The 13,852-nt window shown below is 37.6% G+C and overlaps 1 protein-coding gene across 1 annotated transcript; it reads left to right on the top strand.

The window, feature by feature from the left end:
• Positions 1-6,419: 6,419 nt before the first annotated feature.
• CPI1 (cyclopropyl isomerase) lies at positions 6,420-10,738 on the top strand. The gene is made up of 8 exons (XM_088211177.1): positions 6,420-6,636; positions 6,719-6,867; positions 7,171-7,254; positions 7,825-7,866; positions 8,692-8,802; positions 8,900-9,091; positions 9,651-9,748; positions 10,307-10,738. The coding sequence occupies exons 1-8, from the start codon at positions 6,630-6,632 to the stop codon at positions 10,497-10,499; spliced, it is 876 nt and encodes a 291-aa protein (XP_088067303.1). The 5' UTR covers positions 6,420-6,629; the 3' UTR covers positions 10,500-10,738.
• Positions 10,739-13,852: the final 3,114 nt, after the last annotated feature.

The raw sequence follows: 13,852 nt of genomic DNA, 5'->3' as shown, positions 1-13,852 counted from the left end.
CTCCCCCGGATTGATGACCTTTTCGATCAGTTGCAGGGTGCACAGGTCTTTTCTAAAATAGATCTACGATCAGGTTACCATCAGGTAAAAGTGAGAGCAGAAGACATCCCCAAGACGGCATTCCGAACCAGGTACGGACACTATGAGTTCCTGGTTATGCCGTTTGGGCTAACCAACGCCCCGGCCATCTTTATGGATCTAATGAACAGAATCTTCAGAGAGTTCTTGGATAAATTTGTCATCGTGTTCATCGATGATATCTTAGTCTACTCAAAAAGTAGAGAAGAACATGCTCATCATCTTGCCCAAGTCCTCCAGGTACTCAGGGAAAAGAAGTTGTATGCAAAGTTGAGCAAGTGTGGATTTTGGCTCGAGCAAACCGCCTTCCTAGGACATGTTATATCGAAGGAAGGGGTGTCGGTGAACCCCGAAAAGGTTGAAGCGGTACTTGGTTGGGAAAGGCTGACAACAGTTAAGGAAATTCGCAGTTTCCTAGGGATGGCGGGTTATTACCGCCGGTTTGTCGAAGGGTTCTCCAGTCTAGCGGCCCCTCTAACCCGACTCACAAAGAAGAATGCAAAGTTTGATTGGAATGAGAACTGCGAAAGGAGTTTTTCAGAATTGAAGAAGCGACTGACTACTGCACCCGTGCTGGCTCTACCGAGTGGATCAGGAGGGTATACAGTTTATAGTGATGCCTCCTATCTGGGCCTGGGTTGTGTCCTGATGCAGCATGGAAAGGTTATAGCATATGGGTCTAGACAGCTAAAGAATCATGAGAAAAACTATCCTACCCATGATTTGGAGCTTGCCGCAATCATACACGCCTTGAAAATCTGGCGCCATTATTTGTATGGAGAGACCTTTCAGATCTACACCGATCATAAGAGCTTGAAGCACATCTTCACTCAGAAGGATCTCAACATGCGTCAGAGAAGGTGGATGGAACTCCTCAAGGATTATGATTGTGACATCCTATACCATCCAGGTAAGGGCAACGTAGTAGCCGATGCCCTCAGTAGGAAGAGTGCAGGCACCCTAGCCCATCTGATGGTTTCGGAATGCAGGTCCATTGGGGCTACGCAGCAGGTTCGACTGCAAGATCTGAAGAGGGCCACATGTTTGAGCCACCTAGCAGTCCAACCCGAGCTAATCCAAAGAATAAAGGAAGCCCAGTCAATCGACTCCGCCCTAGTAAACCGCAAGAAGGATGCAGAACAGGGAGTGAACTCAGAATTTCAGATCTCTGCCGACGGATTGATTCGTTTCAAGGACAGAATGTGTGTCCCAGACGACAATGAATTAAAAAGAGACATCATGACAGAGTCCCATAGTTCAAGGTTCGCCATGCATCCAGGAAGTACAAAAATGTACCAAACTATGCGACCCCGATTCTGGTGGAATGGGATGAAGAGAGATATAGCCGACTTTGTATCTAAGTGCTTGGTATGTCAGCAGGTCAAAGCAGAACATCAACGCCCAGGGGGGTTGCTTCAGCCTTTACCGATTCCAGAATGGAAGTGGGAACACATCACCATGGACTTCGTATCGGGACTACCCAAGGCACGATCGGGACACGATGCCATATGGGTAATTGTTGACCGACTCACTAAGTCTTCCCACTTCCTGGCCATCAGAATGACTGATTCGTTGGACAAGTTGGCAAGAATGTATGTCCGGGAAATAGTCAGACTGCATGGGGTCCCAGTAACAGTGGTATCCGACAGGGATCCCAGATTCACTTCTCGGTTTTGGAATAGTTTCCAGCAAGCTATGGGAACAAAGCTGTCCCTCAGTACTGCCTTCCACCCCCAAACCGATGGACAATCAGAGAGGACAATCCGTACGCTGGAGGATATGCTCCGAGCTTGTGTCCTTGACTCCGAAGGCCATTGGGACGACCATCTACCCCTGATAGAGTTTGCCTACAACAACAGTTACCAAGCAAGCATCGGCATGGCCCCATACGAGGCGCTTTACGGGCGTCCGTGCAGGTCACCGATTTGTTGGGAGGAAGTGGGCGATAGAAGATTGTTTGGCCCGGATTTAGTGGAAGAAACCACGTCCAAGATAGTTAAGATCAAGAAGAACATCCAGACAGCTCAGAGTAGGCAAAAGAGCTATGCTGATACCCGAAGGAGGGACCTGGCCTTTGAGAAAGGTGACCGGGTGTTTCTTAAAGTCACCCCCTTCAAGGGAATTAGTAGGTTCGGCAGAAGGGGAAAATTAAACCCCAGATACATTGGACCCTTTGAAATCTTAGACAAGATTGGTACCACTGCCTACAGACTTGCACTGCCCCCTGAGCTCTCCCGGGTTCACAATGTGTTTCATGTATCTATGCTGCGCAAGTACAATCCGGACCCTTCTCATGTCGTGGCTCATGAACCGCTCTCACTCCGAGAGGACTTGTCTTATGAAGAAGTACCGGTCAGTATCACGGACCGAGAAAGCAGAATACTCCGTAACCGGGAAATATCATTTGTAAAAGTCTTGTGGCAGAACCACACGCTTAGGGAGGCGACTTGGGAGCTGGAATCAGAATTTAGGGCCCAATATCCTCATCTGTTTGATCAAGAGTAATGAGGCAAATTTGGGGACCAAATTTCTTTATGGGGGGGAGAGTTGTAGCACCCGGAAAGGAGGAGAAAAAAAAAAAAAAAAAGGGCGGCCACGTCAGCAGCCACGTCAGCAGGCCCGGTCAGCAGTCCCGGCCAACCAGGGCCTGCCACGTGGCAAGACCGCGTCACTCCAAAAGGAGCCACGCTGGCGATCCGCGTGGGTGCGATCCGACGGCCCAGATCAATCACGCGATCGGACGGCCCAGATTCAATCGCACGGACGGCCCAGATTCAATCAAAAACGAACGGCCCAGATTAAAACAAAATGAACGGCTGTGATCAAAAGGCAAGGGGTTATAAATAGAACCTCCACACCAGACCACAAACCCTAGCCGCCAGCCGCTCGCCGGAGAAGACGAACCAGAGGCCGACCGCCGCCACCCGCCGCCACTCGCCGCCGCACCGGGGAAATTTCCGACCGCCGATCGAGGTAAATTTCATACCCCCGACTCGTTTTTCCCCACTGATTCCTCCTATGGCCAAATCGAAGCCGAAATCCCGGCCAAACGGCCGGAATACGCGGCCGAAGCCCAGCGGCACCGCCGCGCCCCCTCTCGGTTTTTGCCTCCGACGAGGCCCTTCCCGGCCTCCGTTCGATGCAATTTTTATATCACCGTGATCACCATTCTTTTCTCTACAGGTTGACCGAAGCCAAATCACCAAAACACGAACTTCGCCGGAGAGTCGCCGTACCCGAGAGCGCCGCCGCCGGTAAGCTCCGTTTTTCCGTGATTTTTTGGCCCCCCGAGGGCCCTAGGGTTGTTTTCTGACAAGGACCAATGCGAGTGTGGCCGAATTCGGCCAAAAACGGCCGAAAACAGTCAACCCGAGGCGACTCGCCGCCGCCAGCGGCGGCGCCGTCGCCGGAGCACGGCGGAGCCGCCGTGCCGGAGTTGCGATTTGGGCCGAAAGAGGCCCTGGGCCTAATTTGGATTTTTTTTGGAACCCGTGCAGGTACTGTGAGCGTGTTTCAGTTCCCCGGGAAAAATTCAGGGGAAAATTAGGGACAGCCTGCAGGCGCACTGTGAATCGTATTCGGATCCCGAAAACAGGTAAGGACCCCTCACCTTATTTCCTATCACGGTATTAAAGTTCAAAATGATAAAACGGTATTTCTTGAATTAATGCATGTGTGAAATTGCTTAAGGTAGCTAATGGAGCCCGAGTCTAGTGTGATTGGTGGTTTACTGTTATTTGGCCTGTTTACAGCTTTAAATGCAGAATGAGGTTTGATGTGTTCATTTTACAGATTTGTGTGCATGTACTACGTTTTTATTAATTATGGGTTGAATGACTGAAAAACTGATACTGTATGTTGTCTGTTTGGTATGAATTACGATTTGCTTGTTTAAATGTGAATTGATGATGCTGATTGAGGAAAAGGAAAAATGAAAGATTGTGTAAACTGATAATTGTATTATGGGGGTCAGCCTGACTAGATATCCTGGGAGATGGTGGACGGACCGGGTCCGTAGGGAACCCTACCGGGATTGTGGTCTCACATGCCGGACGGGGTATGGAGATCTTATGGTTTTGGCGCCCATACCGGACGGGGTATGGGGACGGCCCGTTTCACCCTCATACCGGACGGGGTATTGAGGTTTATGGTTTTGGCGCCCATACCGGACGGGGTATGGGGACGGCCCGTTTCACCCTCATACCGGACGGGGTATTGAGGTTCATGGTTTTGGCGCCCATACCGGACGGGGTATGGGGACGGCCCTGGAAACTGATTATGAATGTTAAAGGTTAACGGGTAGCGGAACCCCTATGGACCCCCACGGATACTAGTAGGCTGGTAAATGAGAAAAAGATATGTTGTACAATGATTGAATTACAAGAGGCGTGATAAGTGTTATGTTTTACAGCTTAGATTATTCAATGATTATGATAATGTTATTGTTTTTCTCATATTGTTTTCATAAATTCCACCAAGGTAAGTGGATGGTCAAAGTTTTATTATTGATAAAAGGTTTTGTTGTTAATAAACGAGTTTATTGTAAATTATGCTCCATTGGTCTTTTTGTGGTTTTTTACCCACCTTTATCTCCGTGACGGTGAGATATCGTGATGTTCTTACTGGGCTAGTGTAGCTCACTCCTTAATTAACCATTTCAGATCAGGAAGACATGGTTCCCGAGCCCGTTCCGCAGGAGGACGACGAAGGGGATGCCTAGAGACTCTGTAGTCATACGCATAGTTTTATTTTCGAGTTTCCTTCTTAGTTAGTTTAATCTTTTATATCTTAAGTACGTTTTTGGTTTTTCGTGTAAGGGATGTTAAATGAAATTTTGATCTCGCTTCCGCATTCGATATATTTAAATACTCATTTCATTTTAATATTTTCCGGGGCCGTTACAATGATCAAATCAGATTGATACAAATTTTAAATTTTAAAAAATAACTTTAGATTCAAATATGAAGTAATTATAAAAAATTAAAAAGTATATTAATGAACTTATGAGAATTACTAACAAAATTATATTATTTTATAAAAAAAATTATAATAAAATTATTGAAAAAATTCTTATGAGCTTGTCCGATAAATTTAAGTCAAATATTTAAACACTTAAAGATTATAAAGATCTTTCAAATAATTCTTTTGCACTATATTATATAACAAATTATTTTTTGATTAATTAATAAGTAATTCGATCATATACTTGTTTTTTTTTATTAATGTACAATTCTATATATTATTATTAACATAATAATTATACACTTTAGTAAAATTAAAAATATAATATACATACACCGAATTATGTGTTTTTAAATAAATTTTAAAATACATTATATACGGCTACCACAGGCTCCAACAATTTACTAGACTAAGTTTAGATTATATGTTATATAAATTAAATTAAGAGTTAAGTATATTTTATTTAGTTTTATTTTTTTTAATATAATAAAATTTAACAAGTTGATTTATATCTACTAAATTATAATTTTTTTTGTACATATAAATACAACGAGAGAATACAGAGGATGTGATGAAAATATTTAATTTTTTTAGACTATTATTATTATTGGTTAAAAATTTATTATTACTTTTAATATTTTATCATAGAATGCGACGATTTGAGTAACAAATAAATTGCATTATGTTTTTTTTTTATTTTTAAACATGAATTATGAAAACAAAGGCAAATCTTACAGTCGTACTACAGTCCAATATATGATTTTCTTAGCAAACAAATTAAATAATCCATAAATAATAATAGAATTTATGGTCATAAATCAGAGCACAGCATTGACTTTATTTATATCATGATGTGTTAAAACTTTCAATTATAACATTTCAAACGATTTAATTTACAAATTTACAAATCTATTATTTTATATTTTTTTCCCCTAAAGTGTAATTTAATTGCTGTAGATTTTTCTGGACTCTAAAAATAACACATTAAATAACAAAATGATATGATTAAAATGAAACGAATAATGTAAATATAATAATTAAAATTATTATAATGTATTTAAATGCTAAAAAATTATTTAAATAGAAGAAATTAATTTCTCCAGTGTGTAAAAATAATTTTTTAAAATTTTATTTATTAACGTCACAATTTCCTAAAATAAAAGAGTTCAAAAAACCGTCTCAAGTTCTAAATTTATAAATTTACTGTATTTTAGAAAAATATTAAAATTGAGTTTACTTTAAATTTAAATTTTGTAAAATTGAGAAAAATTTTACGGAAAATAATATTGTAATATTTTATTTAATTAATGAATTTCTCCTTCCGACCCGTCAGACGGGAAAGGACATTAAATATAAGATATTAAATTAATATAATATTAAAGCGGAATCGGGGAGATTCCAGCCAGCGGCACCAATGACCTGGCGATTCCAAATTTCCACTATCACTCTTTACCTGCTCCGCTTTCTGAACAACGCCGCCCGACCTTCACTTCCTCACTGCTGTCGCGGCCACTCAAATTCACATCTTACACCGTAACTCCCTGAATTTCAGATCCGAACAGCGGTAGAGTCTAGATCGGAAAGCCGAAATGGCCGGTAATCCTCTTTTTGCCAATTTAGTTCTGGTTTTTGGCCAGTTCATTCTCTTACAAATTCTCTGTTCGGTTTTTGTGCGCAGGCAAGAAAGTGAAAGCAGCCGCTCCTTGTTCCGGCCTATGGTTTGCTTCTAATCCCAGCAAGAGATGGGCGGAGCTCTTTTTTCTCGGTTATACTCCTTTTTGGCTCACTCTTTGCTTGGGGATTATTGTCCCGTACAAACTCTACGAGGTAAACTCTCGCTTTTCCTTTTGGTTGCCGGGAAAGTTTTGTTCAAGTGGAATGGGAACATTTCATAGCGATGGATTTCATTTGAGTGAGTGATGTCATTCTAGCGTTACTGGTCCGCTGTATTTGCGACTGATGATAATAGGTTATTGAGAAGAGAGAGAAAAATGATGATAAGGTTTAAGTTTGTTTGGATGAATTTGCTTTTTGGAGTGTGAAATTATGTTTCATTTATTTTATTTTATATTTCAGTTGCAATTAACATAGATTTACCTTTAATTCATTTTTTTATTTGGTGAACGCCAGAGATTTACAGAGTTGGAATACTTGCTTCTCGGTCTGGTTTCAGCGGTTCCTTCTTTCTTGATTCCAATGTTAATTGTTGGAAAGGTAAACTTCTGACTCGTGAATCATATGGTTTCTTTTTTGCTTTTTAATTTTTAGATGTCTTAGCTTTGTTTATTTTGAAGAGACAAAAATTGAGAGGCAATTATAAAAAGTTGAATCTGCATTTTTGGAGGACCAGTTATATGATTTTGTCTATATACTGTACTCTAGTTGGATTTTAACTTTTAAGTGATAAGTTGTATTCATCCCGAATGGGATTTCTTTAATAAATGAAAGGGCTTATTTCTTACAATTCTCCTCTCTTTACATGCTTCAATTTAAGGCTTGACATGCATAAATGAATGCTCGAATTCATCATTCTGTAAGACGCTTATGTGCCTTGAGGAATAGTCTCTCTCTATACCTATTACATGAATTTGTATTTTTATAAATGCTAATGTTGATTTAAATCTTCAAGAGACTAATAGGTAGTTTAGGAGTTTTAAATGCCAAACTTGAAGAAAAACACCATTTTTACCTAGTTAATATTTTCATTAATAACCCTCTGAATACACCTCTATATTGGATGTTTCTAACTTTCTTTTTCCTTCTTTTATCTGTATATTTTGTTAGGCTGACCACAAATTACCATGGAAGGACCGCTATTGGGTCAAGGCAAGTGCTTCTCAAGGGTAACCTTATAGATACGAACTTTATGAAAGCTTTAGTAGTTCTAAATGTAACTATATTTTGCTCTACTTGTTATTGCTATTTTGAGATTGATTTCAATTCACTAGTTCTCTCTTGTAAATTATAATTGATTCTTTTAAGCATGTCATTTGTACAAATATCTATTTATAGGACTTGTTTGTTTCATTCTTTCTGGTAAATTTCATATGTTTCTGTTAATCTATATAATAGACGAAATAAATTGTTACTTTGTTTTGACATGTTTGAATTGCAGTATTGAATATTGTTTTAACTCCGGCTCTGTTCTTTTTTTTTTTTTCAAAAGAAATTTTCTGTTGTTTGTGTCTGTTATCAACTATCATGCAATCACTGGGCGATTAGCTCATCCTGCACCATAAGCCTGATTATTGATTTAAATAACCAGGTTCTGGATATATATTGTCATCAACTCTGTGCTGTGCATTAAATATGCATCATCATAGGCACCTAAAGTTAACCAAAAATGTGAGGGTAATCTTGAATCTGCTACTGTGAGATTATGTATAAGGTATACAACTTCTGAGAAACTTAGAAAACCAAGTCAGCATTTCAACTATTTGGTTGGCAAGTTTACCTCCCTCTTTCTGGGGAAAGCTTTGAGATAATATTGTTGTCAATTGCCTGACATTGTAAAAGCTTTTTTTTTTAGAATCCTATCATAGAAATCATATTGCTTTCTAAAAAATATTGCTTGTGTAACTGTGTTTGTTGATACTTGAATGGTGCTTATATCTCCTCTTGTCATCAGTTGTATTGTTATCATTGTCACAGGCCAGTGTCTGGATAATAATTTTCAGTTACGTGGGAAATTACTTTTGGACCCACTATTTCTTCACAGTTCTGGGAGCTTCTTATACTTTCCCATCATGGAAGATGAATAATGTAAGCAATTGAGGAATATTAGGCCATTGCTACTTCAAATGATATCTTAATTTGATTATTGGGATTGAATTCTATTTATCTTTGTAATCCTGTGCAGGTACCTCACACAACATTCCTTCTTACACATGTTTGCTTCCTATTTTACCATGTTACATCAAACATAACACTTCGTAGGCTACGGCATTCTCTTGCTGACTTGCCAGATAAAGTTCGGTGGTCTTTTGAGGCTGCTTGGATTTTGGCTCTCTCTTATTTCATAGCATATCTTGAGACATTAGCTATTGCCAACGTATGTGATAATTTGATTCTCTGCCTAATATATGCTCTTTAAGGATTCACGCCTGGGAATATGCGATTCTAATATATCATTGGATTAGTTCTCAATGTCAGTTTGTATGTCTTTCATGCTATGTAACAGATCAACTCATACGAAATTCATGTTAAGATGGCTTTTATAAGTTAATTATGTGCAGGACCATTTTTTATAAATTTCCTTTTCATTCAAATTTATTAGTAATTAACCTTCTACAGCCTACGGAAATATGAAAGTCTATTCGGTTGAGGATAGATATTGTCTATAACTGATTAATCCTCAATCGCTAACTGTGGAAGTTATAATAATTTAATTGTATATACAAGTACTTTTCTTCTTATTACACTTTCTAGAGCATTCCTTTCTTCGCCTTTTGACTAAGATAAAGAACATTTCCTAGACCTCTCTTTCTGAAATTCTTGTAGTCCCTGCAGTGTTCATTGTTCCTACATGCAATTCTTTAAAATGCTTTTACTGAAAGCTACTGACATGTGAAATAAGGCTGTGAAAATAATACTTAATTTGGATTGTGCAGTTCCCTTATTACGAGTTTGTGGATCGTGCATCTATGTACAAAGTTGGGTCCTTGTTTTATGCCATCTACTTCATCGTAAGCTTCCCAATGTTTCTGAGGTAAGGAAAAAAATTTCAATTTTGTCTCATTGATTGTCTCCTGTTTGTTTGGAGAATTGGGAAATCATAGTTATAATTTACAAAAGGTCTTTGTTTTTGCGTTTCTTTAGAGGAAAAAAAAAGCGTTCTCAGTAAATCATAGATAATTGTAGTTTCTGCTTGATTAATTTATGCCTCTTAAACTTGATTAATTTCATTCTCATTCTTACTTCAGCATGTAACAACCAAATTCTTATTCACACCTCTGTTTACAAATATTGGACTTTGGTCCATGTCTTGAATCTTCTGGACTTTTTTTCCTCCAGCTATTCTGCTTTGGTTAACCATTACTTTGGTTCATATCAGATGGATTTCCTTGCTATATGAAATAGCAGTGCACTCTTTTCTGAAGAGCTCGTCTAATCAGAAACATAATTAAAAAATCACATTCAGAAAACAGAATGTAATGGATGTTAATTAAATAATAGTTGTAATTTTGCCAATGTAGGATATAGAAAAATCAGTGGTGTGTTGTCATCCTTTGGATATTGCTTCATGTGGATTTACCACCACGTGCAGGATTGATGAGAACTCTGATGACCTTTGGGACTTGCATCGGGTAGCTATTGATGCATTAGGTGCTGCAATGCTGGTGACAATAATACTTGATCTCTGGCGGATATTTCTGGGACCTATTGTTCCAATATCCGATATGAAGCAGTGCCTTCAACCAGGACTGCCATGGTTTACAGGACACGCCAACGAAACATGAAGAAAGGTGGAAGATGGTTTTTGGGGTAGGCGCCTAGCTTATGTTCTCAGCTAGATAGAAAGTTATGCAGTAGCCAAAGCTGGAGTTGAAGTATATCAATGTATGTCATATTCCCAAATATATATATATATTTTTGAGAAAATTAGAATTATTAATGCCCATGGATGAATACATGATCAAACATTGACTCTGAGATTTGACAAATTATTTTGTACATATATGTGCTGATGTTTATTACATATGCTGATGGGTGTCGGTTTTAATTGTAAAGGCCTAAAATTTAATTGAAATGAAATATTGAATTAGTAAAAATAATAGCGAAAACAATTGAGAATTTAGTGTTTATATTCATTGTATAGTAAATTTGAATGTTCAATAAGGTTACTGGAGTTTTCATTAAAGGGGATTAAAATAACAGAAATAGAAATATAACTAAAATTCTTATATGATTAACCTCCGCATGGTTAATTTGGTGAGATGCGAGAGATAATTTTTAGTCAATAACTTTCTCACTATTCATGATTTGAATCTTAGTTTTCTTACTAAAATAGTTAAATAAGGGGAATAAATTACAGTAGTGCAGACATTTAGTAAAAATGTCGATATTTAGTAAAAATGTCGACATTTAGTAAAAATGTCAACATTTAACAATCGATACGGAAAATCAAAAGTTAGTAAAAATCACAAAACAATCAATAAATCTAATTTTCCTTTTTAGACAAATTTATTTAATGTGAAAACGTAAGTTTCATATCTACCTTCTAAGTTTTCAAATTCGACTAAGGAAGATAATAGTCAAAATAACAATTAATTATACATTCTAATAGTCAAATCTTACATTTTTATCTACTTACCAGTACCTCTATGGGTTCATAAAGGTTCTCCCTAAACGTAAACCCAATATTTAATCTATCATATAATCAGTCGTCTTCATATCCCGTCTGATAATAGAAGCCAACATACCACTGCCTTGATACTCCGTCCGGTATGAGGGTTAACAAGTACTTCCTAACCTCTTCCAGAATGGGACTACTCAGCCGCGTTCGACTGACCTAATATTTACGGTAGGATTTGCACTATATACATGGTATGTACATCATTTTCTATGATACCCGATAAACCTTTTGTATGGATGTTTACATCGTCAATCATTAACAAATTACACACAACTATCTTATCACATATTTATAGAACAGTAAAACGACAATTAAATAGACAATAAAAATTGATACTTTAAAAACTAAGAAAAACGTGATCAGGTCATTTATTTTAAAACAATCAACATATAGGAATATATGGTTAAGTAATTAATAAACGAGAAAATACATAAACTTATGAATTAAAGTACATTAGGTAAGCAACAATAGTAGTCTAACAATAAATGAACAATATAAATAAAATAAATAATTTCGTACTGATCAGTTATCAGCTTCATCAGTGACCTGTATTTAATTAATTAAGAGTTTTTAATATTCACAAATTTTACCATTTATTATTTATTAAACTTTAATTAACCGTAATGAGAGAAAATGTGAGATATTCTTACATTGGGTTGGTGTTCGAAATACCATTTTTTTCACTGCACTTCTTGGCGGTTTTCAGATTTTTTGAATTTTTTCTGCAAAAACTAAAAACACGCGTCACGTATAATACCCTAAAAAGTCAAAAATAAGGATTTTTAAATTTTTTGATCGGTTTAGGATTTTGACACGGCGACGTCTCCTCTCAGTTTGGCTAGTTTCGATCGATTTTGTGCGAAAACTTGCAAAATTCGAGGTTAGGTGACTTGAAAAAAAAAAAGAAAAAATTGAAACTTACTAGTGGGATGATTTTTTGGTGCAGCGGCTCCGTCGTTCCTCTCTCGCAGCCAAGGATTTTCTTCGGTCGTGCTTCACCAGAAGAGGGTTAGGAATTTAGTGGTCAAAAAATGGAAGGAAACAGGAAGCGGAAACGGGCTTATCAAAGCGATTTTAGGTCGCGGGTGCGACAGTTCGACTGTACTCTGCCCTACATTTTTTACTTCTTTTTTGGCTTTTCGACGTCGATATGGGTGTAGGAATGCTTAGAATCGAATTTCGAAATGAAAGAGGAAAAAAATTGACATCTCCAGTGTCGGCGGTGGCTCTGGTGTGGCAGCAACAACGATCGACTTTTCCTCCGGCCACCCCTTTTCTTCTTCTCCAACGAGGTATGTTGCGGCTATGGTTAGAGTTTTATGAGAATAGAGGTTTAAATACCCTCTTCGCGTTAATTTGAACCGTCCGTGGAGAGACATGTGCAGCACCGATGATCGTTCTATCTCGCCTGAAAGGAAAATAATCCTGGACCATCCGATCTGTGACATGCAAGCCATTCGATCGAGCCTATTTGATAATCAATCTCGATCGTCCACTCGCGCTGGAGGGGATCTGAGCCGTCGGATTTGTTGACATACAGATCGCACGCATAACTTCTCGAGTGGACGTGTGTCCGCGTGTCCGCCACGCGGTGTGCTACGACTGGCCACACTACTGACATGGTAGTTCACATGACTGAATTCATGTTATTTTCACTTTTATCCGAATTTTTTAATTTTTTTTAAATAAAATTTTTCTTATTTTTAATTTAATCTTGATTTTTAAAAATATTTTAAAACATATTTAAAACACAATTTTTTAAAAAGATTTAATTAAAAATTAAAATAATTTTTTTTTTCTAATTTAAGTTATTATTATAATTTAATTATCTCGAACCTAATTTCTACACCCAAGTGTTTTATTTATTGTCAATGATGAATGATTTTATTAACTATAACAGGCATTATATATATATTTTTTTCTTTCAACAATATTAAAGAGATTCCACGGTAACATATATTTGATGCACAAAATAATTGTCTGTCCATAGACTTACAGATTGAGGGCTATTTTAGCAGCTTAAATCCTATCAATGAATAAATTATTTTAAAATTAGACAAATATTTTTATTTTTAATGAAATATTACACTTTTTCATAACTGACGATGCCTTTTACCCAACAAAATCCTAATGTGTTAATATTTATTTTGACTTCATAAAACTTTGGCCATATTAAACTTGTGTTTTAATTATACATATTAAATTTGGCACAAGAATTTAAAATTAGATAACTTGAAATTTAATAGAAAATTGGTCGTACTCAGAATATATGATCGAACTGATAATTGAATTGGGCCAGGCCCACCAGCAGATCGGGCAACCAGCCACTAGACACACTGTACTCGTCAGTGACGAATGATTTTGCTTAAAAACCACACGTGCGAATTGGCAGCTTTGGCAGACACGTGCCAATCCTTTGTCTCGTTCTAAAAATGATGAGAGATATTTCTCCGCCTT

Source organism: Carica papaya, chromosome 9 (genome assembly GCF_054855325.1).
Source record: "Carica papaya isolate Zhongbai chromosome 9, ASM5485532v1, whole genome shotgun sequence".
NCBI classification, from domain to species: Eukaryota; Viridiplantae; Streptophyta; class Magnoliopsida; order Brassicales; family Caricaceae; genus Carica; species Carica papaya.
This window is presented reverse-complemented; position numbering and strand designations above follow the sequence as displayed.